This window comes from Magallana gigas, chromosome 2, assembly GCF_963853765.1.
Source record: "Magallana gigas chromosome 2, xbMagGiga1.1, whole genome shotgun sequence".
In the NCBI taxonomy this organism is placed as follows: domain Eukaryota; kingdom Metazoa; phylum Mollusca; class Bivalvia; order Ostreida; family Ostreidae; genus Magallana; species Magallana gigas.
Window position 1 is genome coordinate 51,701,317 of NC_088854.1, and position 18,569 is coordinate 51,719,885.

At 36.7% G+C, this 18,569-nt stretch overlaps 1 protein-coding gene across 1 annotated transcript; it reads left to right on the forward strand.

Annotated features, from left to right (window-relative positions):
- Positions 1-110: 110 nt before the first annotated feature.
- LOC105318339 (C2 domain-containing protein 3) lies at positions 111-18,311 on the forward strand. The gene is made up of 41 exons (XM_011415390.4): positions 111-285; positions 947-1,130; positions 1,238-1,444; positions 1,636-1,712; positions 1,870-2,036; positions 2,446-2,921; positions 3,049-3,187; positions 3,770-3,889; positions 4,157-4,273; positions 4,610-4,892; positions 5,068-5,275; positions 5,363-5,478; positions 5,588-5,706; positions 5,823-5,987; positions 6,242-6,440; positions 6,578-6,732; positions 6,827-6,953; positions 7,094-7,218; positions 7,347-7,448; positions 7,660-7,746; positions 7,851-8,032; positions 8,348-8,406; positions 8,528-8,677; positions 8,816-8,944; positions 9,097-9,188; positions 9,331-9,468; positions 9,631-9,774; positions 9,905-10,009; positions 10,234-10,414; positions 10,566-10,676; positions 10,770-11,000; positions 11,548-11,688; positions 11,776-11,884; positions 12,025-12,177; positions 12,471-12,570; positions 13,071-13,282; positions 13,406-13,562; positions 13,748-13,927; positions 14,036-14,448; positions 14,576-16,553; positions 17,056-18,311. The coding sequence occupies exons 1-41, from the start codon at positions 240-242 to the stop codon at positions 17,233-17,235; spliced, it is 8,364 nt and encodes a 2,787-aa protein (XP_011413692.3). The 5' UTR covers positions 111-239; the 3' UTR covers positions 17,236-18,311.
- The last annotated feature ends 258 nt before the right edge of the window (positions 18,312-18,569 follow it).

Below are 18,569 nucleotides of genomic sequence, written 5' to 3' on the forward strand. Positions count from 1 at the left end.
ATTCAAATATTAAAAGATTCCCAAATATTTAAGTGGTTTTCATTAATTCAGAATAATCAATTAAATTTAATGTATTAATTATTTAAAACAAGTCAACTATCGGTGACAGAATTTAGAGATTAAAAATGGCGGACAAGTTTGGACGCAATGTTTGGATGGTTACAGTTTACACATGTTTTTGCATCAATAATTGAAGTATGCATTCTCTAAAGTTATTGGAGACAGGTTAATTATTCAATATGGTTAAAAAGAAAGAAAGAGCGTCCAGGCAATCTCCTAAGAAAGGTAAATCATTTGTTTATGCTGCACATTCGTCTGTCAACCGTGTTCATACATGCCATCAGCTGTTATGGCGGTAAAACTGATAATATCAGTTTTTGAATGAAATGTTTAAGTTTTATTAAAATATATTTACACTTTATCTTAAATCTTATTGTCAATATGATTTAACATCAATTTAGCTAATATTCCTCTGTTTTTATACTGAAAATACACTTTGACACTTAGATTCAGTATGGGACATTTTTCCTCTCTAATTTGACAGACAGTATATCTTTATTGCTTTTTCTTGTACGATTGTATTTCATTATCATTTTGATACAATGTTATGTGCAATGTGAAAATTCAGATACATTTGTATGAAACATACATCAAGTTTTCATTTACTTTGATTTTTGATGAGTTATATAGTCATAATCAAACTTTATGTTTACATTGCAAACTATGCTCATTAAGGACAAACGCTCTAGAAAAGAGTAAAAGTACTAAGCTTATAGAATTGATTTTTTATTTTCAAATCCTAATAACTTATTTATCTTATTTATTTAGAAAAGCTGCTAAAATTAAAAAAAATGAAAATATGTATACAGTTGATATATATAGTTATGAATTGAGAAAAAGAGTTCTAGTTTATGTTTAACATTAAACATTTGGTCATTTATTATAGATGCAAAAAAGAAAAAAGATGATGTTGTCATTCACACTGGATTGCCACCAAAAGTTGAAGGTCAACTGCGATGTCACTGTTGCCTTAGTGTAAGTCAGGTCAAATGGACTTGCCCTTCACCTCCTGATGTCACACATGTGCGTGTTAGATGGTGGGGAGAAGAAGGAGAGGGTGCCATTTTCAGGTTTGCACTAATTTATTGTTACAGAAGTCAGTTATGAGGTTATAGAAAATAAGATTACTTCATTGACTTTCATTCATCTCTGAATCACATATCCTTGCATGTTTCAGGCCATATGATGCCAGGAAGGGAAATTTTGCTATGGCTAAGACTCTGGCTAGGTACCCTATTAAATCAGGTCCAAAGCAGTTTTCTGCATACCTTACTGACATGTCCAGTCTGTTGATTGAGGTTCTCAGTGGAGGAATGATGGTTCCTGTTGGATATGCTGAAGTAACAGACCTTGGAAAGCTTTCATCAAGTTCACCTGTTAAAGGGTATTCTAAATTGTCTCCTTTGGGATATTTTCAATAACATAATGATCTGAGTGTAAATGCTTTTTCCAAATGTGCCTTAAAAGATTATCGATACATTAAAGTACAGTAGTTATCTATTTATAGTGTAGAAGCTTAAGGTTATGGTTCAAACACATGTTTATAACTTTATACTCTTTTTGTTTTATGAAAAGTTGGTATCCTGTTATGTCTCCGAATGATGACAAACTGGCAGAGTTAGAAGTTTCCCTGCATCTGGAAACTGTGACAGGTACATAAGCTTAAACCAAGTCACAAATATTATTTGCAAATGCAAATTAAATTCATGTACTTTGTTCCATTAACTTCTTTTAGAGTTAACTGACCTTGACCTTTGTTTATAAAAAATGACAGATAACAGTTAAAAATGAATTGTATGTCACTTATAGATTCCTATGACAGTCTGGGTGATTCTATCCCAACCACTGATTTGAGTATGGATGCTAATGGTGTCAATGACTCTATGTACCCACAACGAATACAACACAAAGCTCCTTACGCCATTCCACCCAGAATACCAACAGATGACCCCTTTATATCACCTGTGTCTAATCAGGTAGTTATGATTTATTCTTATATAGATAAAAGGTATTCAGCATATAGTTTTCTTTATCATGATGAAATTTTATGTAACTATACCTTTCTTTCATGCCTTTACCATGTTTAAAAGTGGTATAATTTGATAAAAACAGATTTAATAATGCACATTGTCACTGACTCTGTCAAAATCAAAGTTCAGTTGTCACTTAGTGTATTGTTGATAGTAATATACATGTATATTCATTTAGCAAAGGTATTTAAATGAGTGGTATATTAGGAGTAAATGTGTTATATCAACTTAACTTGTGTTTCTTGAAAGATTTTTAATTTAACCAATACATGTATGTACAAGTGAAGAAAAGGAAGGTATTTTTATATATGACTTAACATTGCATCGATTGATATGAAATGATTATCTTTTACAGAATGGCTCTGTGCCAAATGGCTATGCAAATACTGCAGCAGACTTAAGAAAACAGCTCAATTATAGTTTCCATGACAACCGGCAGCATTCACATCCTCAGCCAGTAGAGTCTGGTAGTACTGTTGAAGTGACAGCAAACGGTGACATTGTGACCTCAGATCTAGACCAAAACCACCTCAATTTCATCTCCCACCCCACCCCCAATCACAGTGCCATATCAGTACAATCCTCCAAATCGTCACGTAAACAAAAAGCGTCCGTTCGTGAACCACCCCCACAAGCTGCACCCAGAGGTGCAGAGGGACCAGAGGTTGGAGATTTGCTTTCGATTCTTCTGCAAAAAGGAGACAAGTTACGCAAAGAAATGATTATTTCGTCTGTGGAAGATAATGTGACAAATTCAAAGGAAATTACTAGTGCTTCATATAAAAACGGCCATGAAAATGGAGAGAACAATATGTCTAGAATGTCAGAAAGGTAAGATATAAAATTTAGTATAGGAATGGTTTCCATTTTGTTTTACATGGTATGGTACTTTGAGATTATATATTAATTATTACATCAAGTAAAGAAAATATGCCAAGTTTTGATTTTCTTTCGTTAGCCGTCGGTCAACTGGAAGTTTTTTCAAGGAACTATTACAATCTGAGAAAGCACACCAGAACGGACATGTTAATGTTTCACAATTTGAGGAGAATGCGATTGACCTGATTATGGGTGGATCAGGGCTGGACGATTATCAGGTAAATGGCTGTTATAAAAACTGGAGGAAGAAATAGGGGTATACTCAACACTCCTCATTATAGATTCATTGAGAACTATTGAGTTTTATCCACTGATACACATTTAGGTGAAGCTACTTGCATGTTTCTCCTGTCCTACTTAGTTAAGTTTAGAATGGCATATATAGCATGAAACCTCATGAAAATCTTTCCTCTATTAAAATGTCATGATGGGTTTTATATCCCAGGATGATTGATATATTGTGAAAGGGGAAAAATAAAACCCTCTTTGAATAAATTTGTTAACTAATTTAACACATGTGAAGTAACTTAAAAAAGGACAAATTAGAGGAAAATCTGCTGAATTATTGGAATGAATATGGGTACATAAAAGTATTGATCATATTTTTCTAAATCATGCATCTGAAACACATTTCGATGAGATTTGACCTCTGAGGTCCAAACTTGCTATTCCAAAAGAATAACTATGTTTTCAAAAGAACTTTAAAAAATATCACTAATTTTACTGTAATCATTATAATACTTTTACATATAAACAGTCGTGACTCAGTATGACCATATTTAATTGATTCCATTGTCTAGATGTTGAACTTGGGAGCTGGCAGTCCAGGATCTATATCTGACGATCAGGATTTGGTCAGTGACCCAGGGGATCCTATCCACAGCGAAACTCTACTTAAAGAATTGTTCTACAAAAATCCAGTTAGTATAACAGAACAACAGTCCTCAATAATGCTCATTCATGTCCTTGCAGTTATATAAGAGGTTTATTTAGTTATATAAATAGTAAATATGATTGATTTACAACAAATGTCTTGCATTTCCTATTTTCAAAGAGAAATTCTTTACACAAGTTGCCAATGCCAATAAAAATTTATAAGAATAATTATATGTGCAAGTATGTATAACCACATTTGGTATTTAAGAGAGACTCGCATATTGTACAACCTATGACTTTGTGCCTTACAGGACAGTGAAGTGAGCGAGTTGAGTGAGTTTAGTGATGAGGATGTCAAGTACCAGAAGGTAGAATGCAGACTCAGGACGGCTTCCCCGGCTCCCTCCATGGAGGACCCAGACAATGTGGTAAGAATCAAATTATAAAATGTACTATCATTTCAATTTTCATGTGATATATTTAAATCAGGAGTGAACACAGGGTGGTATTTGAAAGAGCTTGAATTATTACAGGCTAATATGACTGTTCAGTGGTTAAAACAAAAATTGAAAGTATTTGCAACAACAGCAAAATATGGCATGATAGAACTCCAATCAGGGAATAAACAGGAATTACAAAAAATTGATTTGCTTATAAATGTGTTTGTCCAATATTGGAAAAATAGTTGAACAACCTGCCTTGATCATTCATTGCTATTTTATTGTTTTTTTATTGGTGTGAAATGTCTTACTGTGTAATTTTAGCGTCCACCTTCAAGGCGTTCCTCTGTGTCCAGTATCACGTTGCCTTTACCAATGACAGAAACTCCGGAGAAACCGAAGAAAAAATCGGAAAAACCCAAGACACCAAAAAGAAAAGGCAGAGTGAAACTCCGCCGGAAAGGCAGTAAGAAAAGAAGGAAAGGGTCAAGGTCACGGAGTAGGAGTGCCAGTGAATTCAGTGACGATTCATTTAATACCTCTCGGTCAGAGATGTCCCAGGTGTCGTTCGATATGCCTGCCTCAGATCTGGATGAACCAGAACAAGGTAAAAACTAAAAATGATAATTCTCCTTTTCTATAATACCATGAATTCTCCTTTCATCTAAGACCAGGAATCTAAAATGAATTAAAAAAATAAGAACAAAAATTTTTATCCTTGATTATTTTTTGCAAGACAGTCCTGGAAATTTTGTTATTAACATTTTATTTGATTTTTAAAGAAATGGCACCTAGACGTGGTAAGAAAAAGGTGGATGGCCTAAGCATTGAGAGACTGACCCTGCTAGGGAGAGTCCATGTGGCCAGGGTTGTGATTGACCAGCTCAAGCTTGTTGGCTTTGAACAAAATACAACTCCATCGAAGAAGAAACCAGGCATTAAATCAGTGGGCAAGCCTCCAAAACCTTCACCTAAATTCAAGAAAGCTGCGTAAGTCAGTTATACATGTACATGTTATATATGAAATCAGCACTTGAAGTCTTTGAAAATAAATACACATGTGTCTTTGTTTTGCAGAACCTACTTTATTGAATATCAGTTTCCTGTGGTTGCTACATCCAGAGATAAACATGCACCTAATGCCATGGCAACAGAGGTCACTAGAGTTGCATCAAAAAATATCAAAGATGGAGGTAACATAAATAAACAGTATCAAGCATGTTCAAGTATCTTGTTATGCCTCAGCTATTTGCTAGATTGTTTCCAGATCCAAAATCTCAAGTTGTTTCTATTATTTTTTAGTTGTGATGTTCAATCATCGTTCAGTCTTCCCAATCATGTTTGATGGAACTGCAGTGGACAACTGGTGGAAGTCTGCTTTGATCTTCAAACTGTTCGCAAGGTCCACTGGACAGAAAGTGGTATGTATCATTTTAAATCTTCCCAATATACACTGCAAATATACTTTACAATCTTTACTTTATTAATAAACTGGACAAAGAGAATTTTAATGTACAAAGCTCATTCTTTTTTCCAGCCAAATCTGGTAGGAAGCTGTGGAATTCCCCTGAAGTCCATCCTTAAGTCTGACAGCTTTCACCTGGACAGTTCCCTGGACATCCAGGAGAACAGTATCAGTCGCCCGGGCAGTTCGTCCCGGCGAGGAGGTAGTGATGTAGAGGGGTTCTATGGAAAACTAAAGGTTGGTGTTCAAATTGTGAAAGGGAGTTTTTTTGAAAACTGTATGCAAAGGTCAATTTTGATATATGTGTGGCTTAAAGGGAACTGCCTATATTAAATAGATATTTATTAGAAAAATCAAAATTATAAAGATGTGAATTATTTTAAGTTTGCTTAATGTCTATAGTTATTATTTGAAAGGATACTGGTTTTGTGCTATTTACCAAGTACCCAAATATGTAGCTGTATTGAATAAAGCCCTGTCCTTCGTTGTAGGTGTCTGTAGAATTAGCATCGGACAGCAAAGATTTCTCCTCAGCTCTGGCCAAGACAAAACTTGCAGAAATGAGTGGTAAAGCTAAAATTGTGCCAATCCCCAAACCTCCCCCTCCCAAACCTCCAGTATCTCAGGAACCAAGTGCTGTTAATACTCAGGATCAAGTGCTACATTTCAACCAATTACGCAAACAAACAGGTACAGGTAAATCTTGAAACTCTGAAATTTTTATCTGAAATTGCATCCAAATTTTATATTTTATTTTCATTTTTAAACAATTTGTTCATTTTAATGCATGAATTCCAATGTACTCATAAATACTTCCTGTCTTTCAGAGTCCGAAATGAAAGAGAACATAGTGAGAGAGGTGGAAGCTTTTCTACAGAGGAATTCTCAGGCCAGTAGTACCACATCTTCTCAGCAGAAAAACTACGGCCAGGGCTTGCTACAAATTCCTGTATCTTATGACCCGTCCAATGAGCTTCCAGAGGTACGCATCCCGTACAAACCAGCTGCTTTATATAATGTGAAGTTTATTATTTCAATTATTTGTAAAGTTGATATTCTCATATTTTTTTCTTCAGGTGCTTACTTTACACACTCTGTTACTGATCCCGGAGGGACGTAACATCACCTTGAATGGCATCCCTTGTCTAACATCACTAAAAAGACACCCAGTTTTTCCACTTAAACCTCATTCAATGGCTACAGGTAAGGCAGGTGTGCAGTCAGGTACTTTTTAGGAATCATACGAAGAAGTTAAACAATTTCACTGGATGATTTGACATTGGATACTTGTGACTTTAAAAACATTGAACATTTTGACATGGAGTGGTTCATTTTGTATTTAGACCCCAGCAGCAGAAGCATGAACAGCAGAAACACGTACCTGGTCTGTCGGATGTTTTGGTGCGATGATGCTGTACACTCGGACGTCTGTTGGAATGACCCCCAGCCACCATACAACTTCTCACAGGTTTGTATAAAGAGAAAAATATTTTACAGAGTTTGTGGAAATGTAACATTAATGCATGTTTGGTGCACAATGTACCTGGTTAAAAAGAATTTTTGTCAGATTTGTTTATAACATATTGTATTTGTCAGATTGCTCCAGTGTTGGTTTCACAAAGTCTCCTGGAACGAATGAGGAACAACTTCATGGTTGTGGAGATTTGGGAAAAGAAAACAAATGCAGAGAATGACAAGGTAGTGTACAAAGTATCTTAAAAGATATGGTTAATATCTTAATGTTCCTATAAAGCTTTCCTTCAGAGTAAAAATTGATTGTGTTTATATCACTGTGATTTTTAGAATAAATTAAGTCACTTTTAAAAGTGGTTGAAAAATGGCTTTTCAAGTGATTATTTAGTAATGTTTTTAGTAGATTTAAGGATTAGATTTAATGTGTCATTTGTAGCTGATTGGAATAGTAAAGCTCAGTCTCCACCAATTCTACATGTCCTTCAGAGACAGGAAAATTTCCTCAGCATTGCTAAAATCACAGGTAAGTTGTTGCATGTACTTGGTCAAAAGTGTTGAATAATGCATTCTGCAGTTTTTTACATGTACGTGTATGTAGTTAAACCCTATTATTATCCCCTACTTTAGTACCCAGTGATTGCTGTGGACAATTACCTGCCCATTGTTGATCCACTGACCGGCTCCCAGTACGGACAGCTCAAAGTCCTTTTGGCCATGGGGTCAGCCGAACAGGTGTCTGCCTTACAACGAATGAAGATGGAGAGTGCTGCTGGTCTGCAAGTGCTGAGACCTTCACACCAACTGGATGGGTAGGAATGTCTACAGTATTTAAGATCCTCCTAAGAATCTGGCAGATTTTATTTTAATTACACCTGCTCGTAAATTAGGGCTAGGGTTTCCTAATATCAATCAAACCAGCTATTTAATGGCATTTAAGCATCTCAATGACATTGTTGTGTCCAGGAGTATTTTGAGGCTATTCTGTAGTTCATGTAACGACATATCTCCTAGAATACCATTGTGTCTTGCATTGAAAATCTATGTAAACCATTTTCATATTTATATACAACTACATGTAGAATTGTACATGATTATGCTGACAGTTTATGTTTTGTTTCTTTTAGAAATTTAGAAACTAGTCAAGAAGGTGCTTCTAGAAATCAGTTTGGAACCTCAGTGTTAGGTATTGCATACTTTTTGTTATAAATTGATCTTAATTGAAAATAAAAGAACTACAATGTAAATAATGCGCCTTTAGTGTAAATACATATACATGTAAGTCTAATGCCTGCAATTGTTTTCAGTGGAACACATCTTTGAGGTGGTTATAGAAGGAATTCGAGGCCTCTCAATGTTTGACAACATGATGTGGGGTGAGGCGGACTGCTTCATTCAGTATCACTTCCCCACCCAGAGCCAGACCGAGGTCCCAGGGGCCCCAATAGTCCGACACAGTAAGTAACTAATCAAAATGATCATTTAACTTAATATGTACAATGTACTTAAAGAATATACAAAATTCTATATAGGATCTGTTTCCTATTACGTGTCCTTGTCCCAGGCCCATGTTAACATTGGTGCAATGATTTCAGGTGTCCCTAAGATGAAGACTTTCCGAAGTGCCACCACCCTCTGTATCCCTGATCCGACCTTTAATGACATCACCAGACATCGACTATGTCTGCCTCAGGGAAGCCCAGTACAGCGCGAGCTGTTAACAGGTAACTATTATGATATTCCATTACTGATGTTTTATAGAAGGGATTCGTGGATGGGGAGTATTTTGATGTTAAACAAATACAGTGTCATTATTTATTATATCACTAACATTACATTAGAACTGTTCATTTATAACACCTGTGTTTGCTTGTAGCCTGTGCTGGGTCTGGTTCTAGTGGTGGCGTTCCTTTTGAAGTCTGGTGTAGGTACTACCATCCCAATGTTAGGGACCAGTGTATCGCCAAGGTACGTGTTCATGATGTTGCAAACAAAAAAACATAGATGAAATCACCATTGTATCTATTATAGAACATGTAAGTGTAGGATTGACCTTGGTTAATATTTCTAGGTAAGCCTTGTTGTTCAGGATTTATGTTTATGATTTTAGACTAGTCTACCATTGGCAAAGCTGTGTGCAATGGTAACAATGCAAAAAAGGAACGAACCAGCGGTTCAGACATTTACCCTGCCCATAAACTCTGTGACAGGGGACGGTCAGGAGGAGGACCCAGAACAGAAGGCCAAGGTGAGCACAAATTATCTTCTTGTGAAAAGTCAAAAGTCAGCAAATATTGTCATCTTACAAAATGCCAAAGTGAGCATTATCTTCTGCTCTGGCCAGTGGAATCAGTGTGGCTTGAAATCTATTAGTCACAGAATCAAACTATATTTTTACTCTGACTTGTAGCAGAAAGATTGTGGACTGTTAACCTTAACCATTCACTACAAGACACACATAGCCCACAACGAGAGCAGCACAGCAGCTCACAGGAATATTGGACAATCCCAGGTCTGTCTGACTGTAGGTATCCTCAAGGCTTGTGGACTCAAGGTAAGCATTAAGTGTTTTCATTATAATACAAATGTACATGTACTGGTATATCCCGTATGCACACAAAATTACCCTACAGCTGCGGTCTACACTCGGTTACATGTAACACTGTCTATATTTCTGTGTCCAGGCTGCAGCAGAAAGTTTGGCCTACACTGACTCAGGTATGCAGTATCCAGCCGAGGTGGGAGTCAACACCTACATAAAAGTACAGCTGTCCTTTTTGGACAAGTCTGTAAGTAGCAGAGATGTATTTTTGTATTTGAGGCTAACTGTGAATTGTGTTAATAGTGTTTGTCTTACTTGGTATCTGAAATATGTGCTGTATTATTGCTTAAGTTTTGAAATAAGGTCAAACTTTGAATATGTTGATAAGAGTCAGATACATGTATTGGATTGATGTACTATATCTTATAAAGTTTTAGAATTTGATGAGTCAGCATTTTTGCTATTGTGCAGGAGGAGAGGATTACTAGGACAGTGGCCCGCTCCTTTGCCCCTGAGTTTTCTCATACAATGGACTTTCCGTGTAACCTGATTTGGACAGAGGCGGACAATGAGGCCCTCTCATTAGCAGAGATCTTGGAGAGGGGACAGCTTCACCTACAGGTGTGGCATCAGGTGCCGGGGTTGGCCTCAGGTGAGTTCTTAATTCCTTTACAATGCACACAGCTCTGAGATTTACAGAATATACATGTACATATTTTTAGAGTGACGTGTGATTTCAATCATTTTCTTTGTGTTATCATTTGGGTTTTTGTCATGCAGATGTTTGAATTGGCTTTTTTCAGATATTGACAGACAGATGATGTTAGAAGATACAACCAGAGACAAAAAACTTGGTGATGTGTTGCTTGGCACCTGTGAAGTACCACTGTCAACTGTATTAACTCACAGGACTGGTAATAGAAATTGAAATTAACTCAACATTTCAACGAACCTTAACTTTCTTTAAATGACTTTTACATATTGACACATCAATAATTGTCTTGAAGGTATTAGTGGATGGTTCCCTATCACTGTCTCACCTAACGTTTCATCAGAAGACAACATGGACGCCTCAGGTTACCATGGGAACTACCTCCATCGTGTTGTTGGGGGTGTGGAGTTGGAGGTAAAGTTTGCCCACCACAATGACCGGGAGAAGGTGATCCACGCAGGGCGGAATGTTGGATGGTCACCAGTGGATCTACAGGTGGAGGATGAGGAGGAGTGGATGAGTGACGGTGGGTAAAGTCACAGATATTATATCATTATTGATTAAGGGTTATTTAGTGGGGAGACATAATATGTCAGTCCATATAGGGTCTTATTTTAAGAGGGTTTGTGATCTATATCTGTTTTGTGATTCTAGAGAATCTAATAGAGATTATTATTTATTGATTAATCAAAACAATGAAAAAGAATAATGCTTGTCCTGTAGATATTGTTCAGAGAATCCCACAAAAAATGGTGTCCATGCTCAATATTTTGTTGAGATATTTTATCATTTATTGCTATCTTTAAACTCGTTCCCCTGGTATGTGGTCATAGAGAGAGAGAGAGACAAAGCAAACTGTTTTTGAGCACATAACCTGTTTTCATTCATTTCAACATATTTACTTATTTGAATATAATATACATGTAATATAATATAGGAAAATGTTATCATAACTCTTTAAAAGGATGTTATTAAAAAAGGTAATGGCATAACAATACTATTTTTTTTTGCTGCAATGAAACTGTATAAAAAACTTTAAAAATATTACCATGAAACTTTTTTCCCACCTGTAGATGAGAGCTCGGACCGCTTCTATCACATCACCATCTGTGTGGACCAGGCCAACTTTCCATTGGCCAACGCACTTGCTACAGGTCATGATACACTTGAAAAAGGAGCAAGATGTTATGTCCGCTACAAGCTTTATGACAAAGGTAAACAAGACCTTGGTTATGTCAGCCATTGTGATATTACATCTGTCTCTCAGTTTCCTATATGTATGTTTTGTTTCTGTGTTTTAGCTGCTGTTTTATCCAAAGTAACCAAAATGGCTGACAGTGATGGCATTCTGACCTCAGAACTTGGACACAAACACACACTTAATATTCCAGCTTCTTCTCCATTTCGTTGGTAAGATCATATGATACTTTAGATAAAGACACATCATACATTAAGATCACTTGATGATAACAGGTTGTGAAGATACATTATGCATGTACATGTACATATATGCAAGACAGGTCAACTTATTTGTTTGTTACACCTGACAGGTATCTTCGTGAGGAGAAGCTGGAGGTACAAGTGTGGGTCAGTTACAGTTATAACCAGAGTCAGCGTCCACAGCACAGGGACAAGCTGATAGGGACAGCTTACATTAACCTGGAGACCCTGGCAGACACACGACGCACTCAGCACAGAGTCAGGTAGGAACATTTCCCAACAGCATTCAGAAAAGTCAGGTCAACAGCATTTCCTAAATACAGTTTAGCCAGCTGTGACATTTAAAATAAAAATCTTCAGATTTAATAGAATCAAAAATGCGAGTTGTCTGTAGATACCTTTCCTAAATACAGCTTTTGTGACATTTAAAGTAAATATTCTCAGATTTAATAAGATCAAATATTCTGCTGCAGAGTTTTTTATGTAGATGTATATTGTTGCGGATTCTGTGCTGAAAATTTCATTACAGGTAATTTGAACTTGTGTTTATTTTCAGTGGGTTGTATCCCTTGTTTAAAGCAGGAGGTGCTAACCTTGGAGGTGGCTTTATTCAGGCTCATGTCACACTGAAACCAATGTTTGGGATCCCAAGACAGGTTAGTAGTTACCAAGTGTTTGTAATCCATGGTGTATTATTTCAATTTAAAAAAAACCTTAAACACATATACAGTAAAACACGGTTATAGTGTACACACTTATAATGAATTGATGCTCACAGCAAAGTGATTTTCATTCCCCATGACTATATGTTATAAACTTGACGGATATTCTGTAGAAGCACATATTTTCGTTGGGTCAAAATTCTGTTGTTTGTGAACCAAATAAGATTCCGTTGGCATGTAATTTCGTCATATCATAATCTCTTTGTATTCATTGATACTTTGTTTAACAATTCATCATGAATTTAATTTTGTTGATTCATACTGCCAATGAAAATAATGAAATTAAATCCTCAACGAATATTTGTGATTCTACAGTAATGAATTTCGCCTAAAACGAAGTAAAATCACCCATCCCTGGCACTTCGTTATAAGCGTGTTTTGCTGTTCATGTATAATATTGAATTCCAATATATTCAAAAGTGAATATTTTGCAGAGAGAGAATGAGGCCAACATGTCGGACATCCATGACACAGATTATGACCCTAATGACAGTTTCCACCAGCTCTCTGGCAATACTAAGCGCAGCAAACCAATCAGTAAGCATGCCAAAGTACAGGAAGAAGACGAGGAAGTGGTCCCGTCATTCTCCGTCCTCATCTCTGTAGAACGGGCCATGCATCTACCTAGAGTCTCTGAAAACAGCAGGTAAGGAAATGTCTAACATCATGTAACTTTAAAGTTTGCAAAGCTGTAAGTGTTGTAGGTCAAACTATCTTGCTGTTAACCATTTGTTGCTATTTGTATTTTTACTTAATTTTTTTTTTACAGGTCTGGAGAACACCTGCCAAACACGTATGTTTCCTATCAGACAGCTGAATCAGCTGATCCAACATTTACCGACGTGTTTCCTAACTCGGACAACCCTGTCTGGGATCATCAGAACGAGACCAGACTCAGTACAGAGCTCTTGTACCAGGAAAACAGAGTGAGTATTAATTGCAAATCAGACAGAAATACCGGGGGTACAGGGTCAATATCAGTCTTTTATTGCATTGTGGTCATTATTCTGTTATTGTTTGGGATAAGAGTTCTCAACATGACTGGAAAAACAATTCTAAAAATCACATAAATAGACATAAATAAAATTGGGTTTTTTTTCTTTTATTGAAGAACTTAGTGTTTAAAGTTTGGCACAAGCCCAGCTCCTGTGGGAAGACCCCAGACAAGTGCTCTGACAGAGTGCTAGGGTTTGTTTCTGTGGATTTAACTCCCTTGGCCTCTGGACTTCAACAGATGTGTGGATGGTATAACATTATGGACTTCAATGGGCAATGTCAAGGCCAGATTAAGGTAAAGAAAAACTAGTCCTCAGCAAGATAAATGATATTTATACTGTAATACCAATATTAATGACTCCTTAGTTTCTTGTATGAAAAAATGAGTTTTCTGTTATTTTAGGTAAACATAATTCCTCAAGAATGTTTGAGACAGTATAATCAAGAGACCAACTCCCCGAACCAGCCCACTAGTCTTCCAGTTAGGAGTGAGTCATCCATACACCATCTTCCAGCATGGATACATGAACAGCCTATGTCTTTCCCTCTCTCTGATCGACCTTTCACCTCCAGTCTACCTCAGTTTGACTCTTCCCCTCTCACAGACGTAGGGCAGCCCCAAGTGTTGCAGCAGCAGTTGGTAGAGAACATTAGAAACTTCCTTGACCAACAGCAGGCAACACTAGATTCTAAACCAGACTTCTCTAGTGTAAACACCCATAGAGAACCCTCCATTCACTGGGTGCCTTCCGTGCCAGAGAACAAATATGAAGAGACCAATGACAGTTCTAGATCTTTCCTTTTTGGAAGTTTAAGGTATTATACCATTTCTGTTTGTATACTATACATATAAATTTATCATTAGTATCTGAAAGCTTTTTCATCCTCTTGTTTATTTATTTTGATTCTAACAAACTGTCACATTTTAATGTTTTGATTCCAGGAAACAAATGCAGGACTTGGATCAGATAACATCCAGGTTGAAGCAGAAGTTGACTCCAGTATACAGCCTCCCTCAGCATTTGTCATCTGAGCCTGAAGCCCCTGTGTCGTGTCGCTCCACAGGACATGCCACTCTTACTTCCACACACTCAGGACTGAGCACCATCTCCACACTCCACCTACAGCACAGTCAGAGGGACTCCTCGCGCACCCAGGAGAGCGATTTACTCCTCACAGCTTCCAACGAGGCAGAGTCCTCCAGGACCGGAGTAGACTCAGGTGTCCTGTCTGTGACTCAGTCAAGTGAGAAATATCAGGATCAAGAGGCTCTGGACTCGCAGAGGAGCGATGGACTTGATGCATTCAGACTCAGGTCTTTGACTCATGAGTTCAACAAGGATTCTCCTAGGGATCAAAACTCAGATACAGGAATTCACTGTCCGTACAAATTACGTGAAGATGATTCTTCCTCAAACTCAAATGTGGGAAACACTCCTAGAGATTCTCACAGTAAAAGCAGCACACCAAGGGGGAGCACCCCAAGAGACCCATACTCTGTGTCAAACGGTTCCAAAATGTCTGATCCATCTTCTCTGGGGTTCCAGTACCAAGGAGATATGTCTTCTAGAAGTCACATCTCAGCAAAGAGCAGTTATCAGGATGGTGGTGGAAAATCTCCAGTGGACGTTGCATTCGGTTTAGCAAATGAGAAAAACTCTAACGTGAATTTTAATTCAAATGAAAAGAAAATGGAATCAAAGGACATGTCCGTCATAGAGGAGAATGCCGATGAAAGTGGAGGGGAAGGGGATGAGAAGTATTACCATAGATACAGGGACATCCTAGATGAACAGGACAGTGAAGGTTCGGAAGTGGAAAGTGAGGCCGACATAGTGGTACCTAGAACATTAAATGATGTGTCTGGGAAGTTTGGGGGGATTCCAGGCCATGAAGCCCACTCCAATGCTGGACCAAGGGAATCACCAAGAGAATTCCATCAAAGTGATCACACCATGCCTTTTGAGGTTGGAAGTTCCAGAAGTGGGTCTAAATCAAACTCTGGCAGTAAGAAAACTTCTGAGGCGGAGCTGTCAGACCTAGAAGAATTGCATAGAGAAAACCTGCAAGACTCCAGGTGTGAAAAACACCAGTTTTATGTGGAGAAAGACAGCTGGTTCTCGGATGAGGAAGGTGACCTTCACAGGTCAGGTTATGACCCCTCTTTTACACAAAGGTCAACAAGGATTGTTTCTTTGGAAGTTGATGTGGAGGAAAACTTGCAAGAAATTGAAATTGTTGAAAAGGACAGTTGGTTTTCATCAGATCAAAGCAAATCCAATTTAGAGTCATCAGATCCTCCCAATGAAAATGACAACAGCGAGATGAATTCGTATGTGAGGCATTCAAAACACTTGTTATCGAAAGTTAAACTTGATACCATTTCTTCTGTGGGAAGTAGAGAATATGATAATTTCTACATCGAAGAAAGGGATTTATTAAACAATGTGGAATTAGACTCTGTAACTTCAGGAACAAATACGCAAAAGGGAGAATCTGTTTACAATTCTACTGCATCATTCCACGTCAGGAAAAGTAGTGACCTTGAAAATTACCATGAAGAAAAAATGACCCATGACTGTGTGCCAAAATCTCCAAAGGAAATCTATAACCATGTTGTTAGTGAACTGGAGGAATTCTTTGAACATTCAAGGTCAGAAAATGTCCAAGGTCATTTCGCAGATGATAGTGAGGAAGAAGAAGAGGGAGACAATTTTCATCGTTTGGGAGAAGCAGAAAATGGAAGCTCTGATGAAGAAGAGGTTGATATTGAAGTACAACAAACCAATCACGGAAAGGGAAAAGACACTAATCAGCAGATTCCTAATTTCTTTTTACCTGTGGAACACCTGCAGGAGTCAATGAAAGTCCTCCATCTGGCCACCAAAGCTCAACCAGGGAATGATTCATCAGAAGTTAAGGTATGATAGTCTTAATTCAGTTGCTCTGCTTTTTTTTAATACTACATGTCATACTTCATTGAGGCATCATCAGAGATTTACACCATACATGTACATAGTAATACTCAGGCTAGATTTATATAGGTTATAGCTAAATATATAGTGTAAAACAAGTACAGCAGGGTTTTATTTTAATTCAAAAGAAATATAAAGATGTATAACAATTAGAAATTGCATAGGGAAGAACATTGACATAAAATATGAACATTTTAATAGGTAAAAGGAGAGTGTAAGTGGAATAAAGTATTTGTCTGGGTACTGATTTTGTATTGATACATGTAGTTGTAACAAGTTCTCTAGTGAATTGATGTGCAAATGTCCTGTAATTTGATAGATATTCTTCATTTAGAAATTGATAAAATGTAGTACCGGTATGTACATGTATGAAACATATGAGAGTTTTATCTTTTATATCTTTAATTAAGTATTTTATTTTACCGTAATAAAAAATTTTATTTTGAAGATTATGGATCCTCAGCGCAGGGAAGAGAAAAGTCAAGCTGCAGCAGAAATGAAAAACAAATTGAGTCAAAATGTAGCCCAGTCCCGATTTGCTAATGGTCCAACTAAGAGCAGACAACTCCCTACAGCAGAGGAAGCCAAAAGAATTGCAAAGATTTTCTCCTCTAAGCATTCTAAATAACTGTGAAACAGAGATATACAAAAAATTTTGTTACATGACAGTGAAATGTGGGAGCATAGAGAATCAATATAATCATATGACAGTGAAATATGCAACTTCGCCAATATTCTAAGGTACATGTAATTTACCAAAATCATATGACAGTAAACTATGTAACTTCACTGATATTTTAAGGTGCGTGTAAGTTTACAGTTTTACCGTAGAACATAGGATGATAGTTGTCCACTATGTTTATCCCACATACTTTGCCACAGCAGCCAGGGAATTACTAGTTTTAAACACTGTCTTTCTTGTCCCACCACTTTCATGTGTATAATCCTGTTCATCAAGTCTTTGTAGATGGATTATAGATCTAGTCATTTTGTCCCCAGCTTTTAATATTTTCTTTAGAACAACACACATAGGAGAATTAGAAGTTATTCTCATGAAGCCAAGTTTCCATAGAAGCAGTGTAGTTTATTATCAACCTAGGTTTAGATGACTCTCCCGAAACTACAGGACAGTAATTGTTATTGCATTTATTTCATTGTTAACTTATTGTTATGTACTTGTCATTGTTTTTACCTGTTTATATTGCATCAAACTTACTTTTTATCTGTGATATCGAAGAATTATTCAGTTTGGTGTAAAATATGTAAATAGCATTTGTACATATAACTGTAGATTTGCCTGCTTTGAGTCAAGATTTTAGAAAACTCATTGAATATGATATCCATGTCCTGTTATTTTTCTCAACATAGAATATAGAAATTTAGGTATATCTCTGTAATTTTATAACCTATCAAGCTCTAGGGGCTGTCGGTGCTTTAGGAATTGAAACTTTTCTTTAAATAACATGCTGGCTTGAAATTTTTAAGAATTTATCTTTTTATATGATAGAAAGCTAGCTGCGTTTTTTTGAAAAAGATAATCTCGTATTTATTGGACGAAATCTCTGTGTGGCAGATCTTTTGTTTAGTGTTTGTACATTTGTAAATAACCCATTATTTATTGCATCAAACTCAGATATTGAATACTTTTGATATTACTTTAGAAAGAAAAAATAAAAATATGAAATAAAAATATCAAAACAATCACGGAAGCTTTTCTTTTCTCAACCTATATGAGTATTTGTGCGTGATTGACATCCACTCCTCTGAAATTAAATATCTAGGAATTGTTTGTATATTAAGGTGGAAATGTGACTTAACAAGTAATATAATCGCAAATTATTTTGATCTTGATAAGCTCATCTGCGCAAACATGGTATGACTTTGTACAACGCATGTGTACCACGGTGATGTTTCTGTTGATTTCAGTTTGTTTATAACAGTATGATATAAACAATTTACCGT

Excerpts from the sequence above, each read along its gene's own strand:
- LOC105318339 (XM_011415390.4), top strand. The coding sequence starts at position 240 with ATGGTTAAAAAGAAAGAAAGAGCGTCCAGGCAATCTCCTAAGAAAG. Across the intron at positions 4,893-5,067 it reads TCTGGATGAACCAGAACAAG|AAATGGCACCTAGACGTGGT; the intron begins GTAAAAACTAAA and ends TGATTTTTAAAG. Across the intron at positions 9,775-9,904 it reads TCAAGGCTTGTGGACTCAAG|GCTGCAGCAGAAAGTTTGGC; the intron begins GTAAGCATTAAG and ends TTCTGTGTCCAG.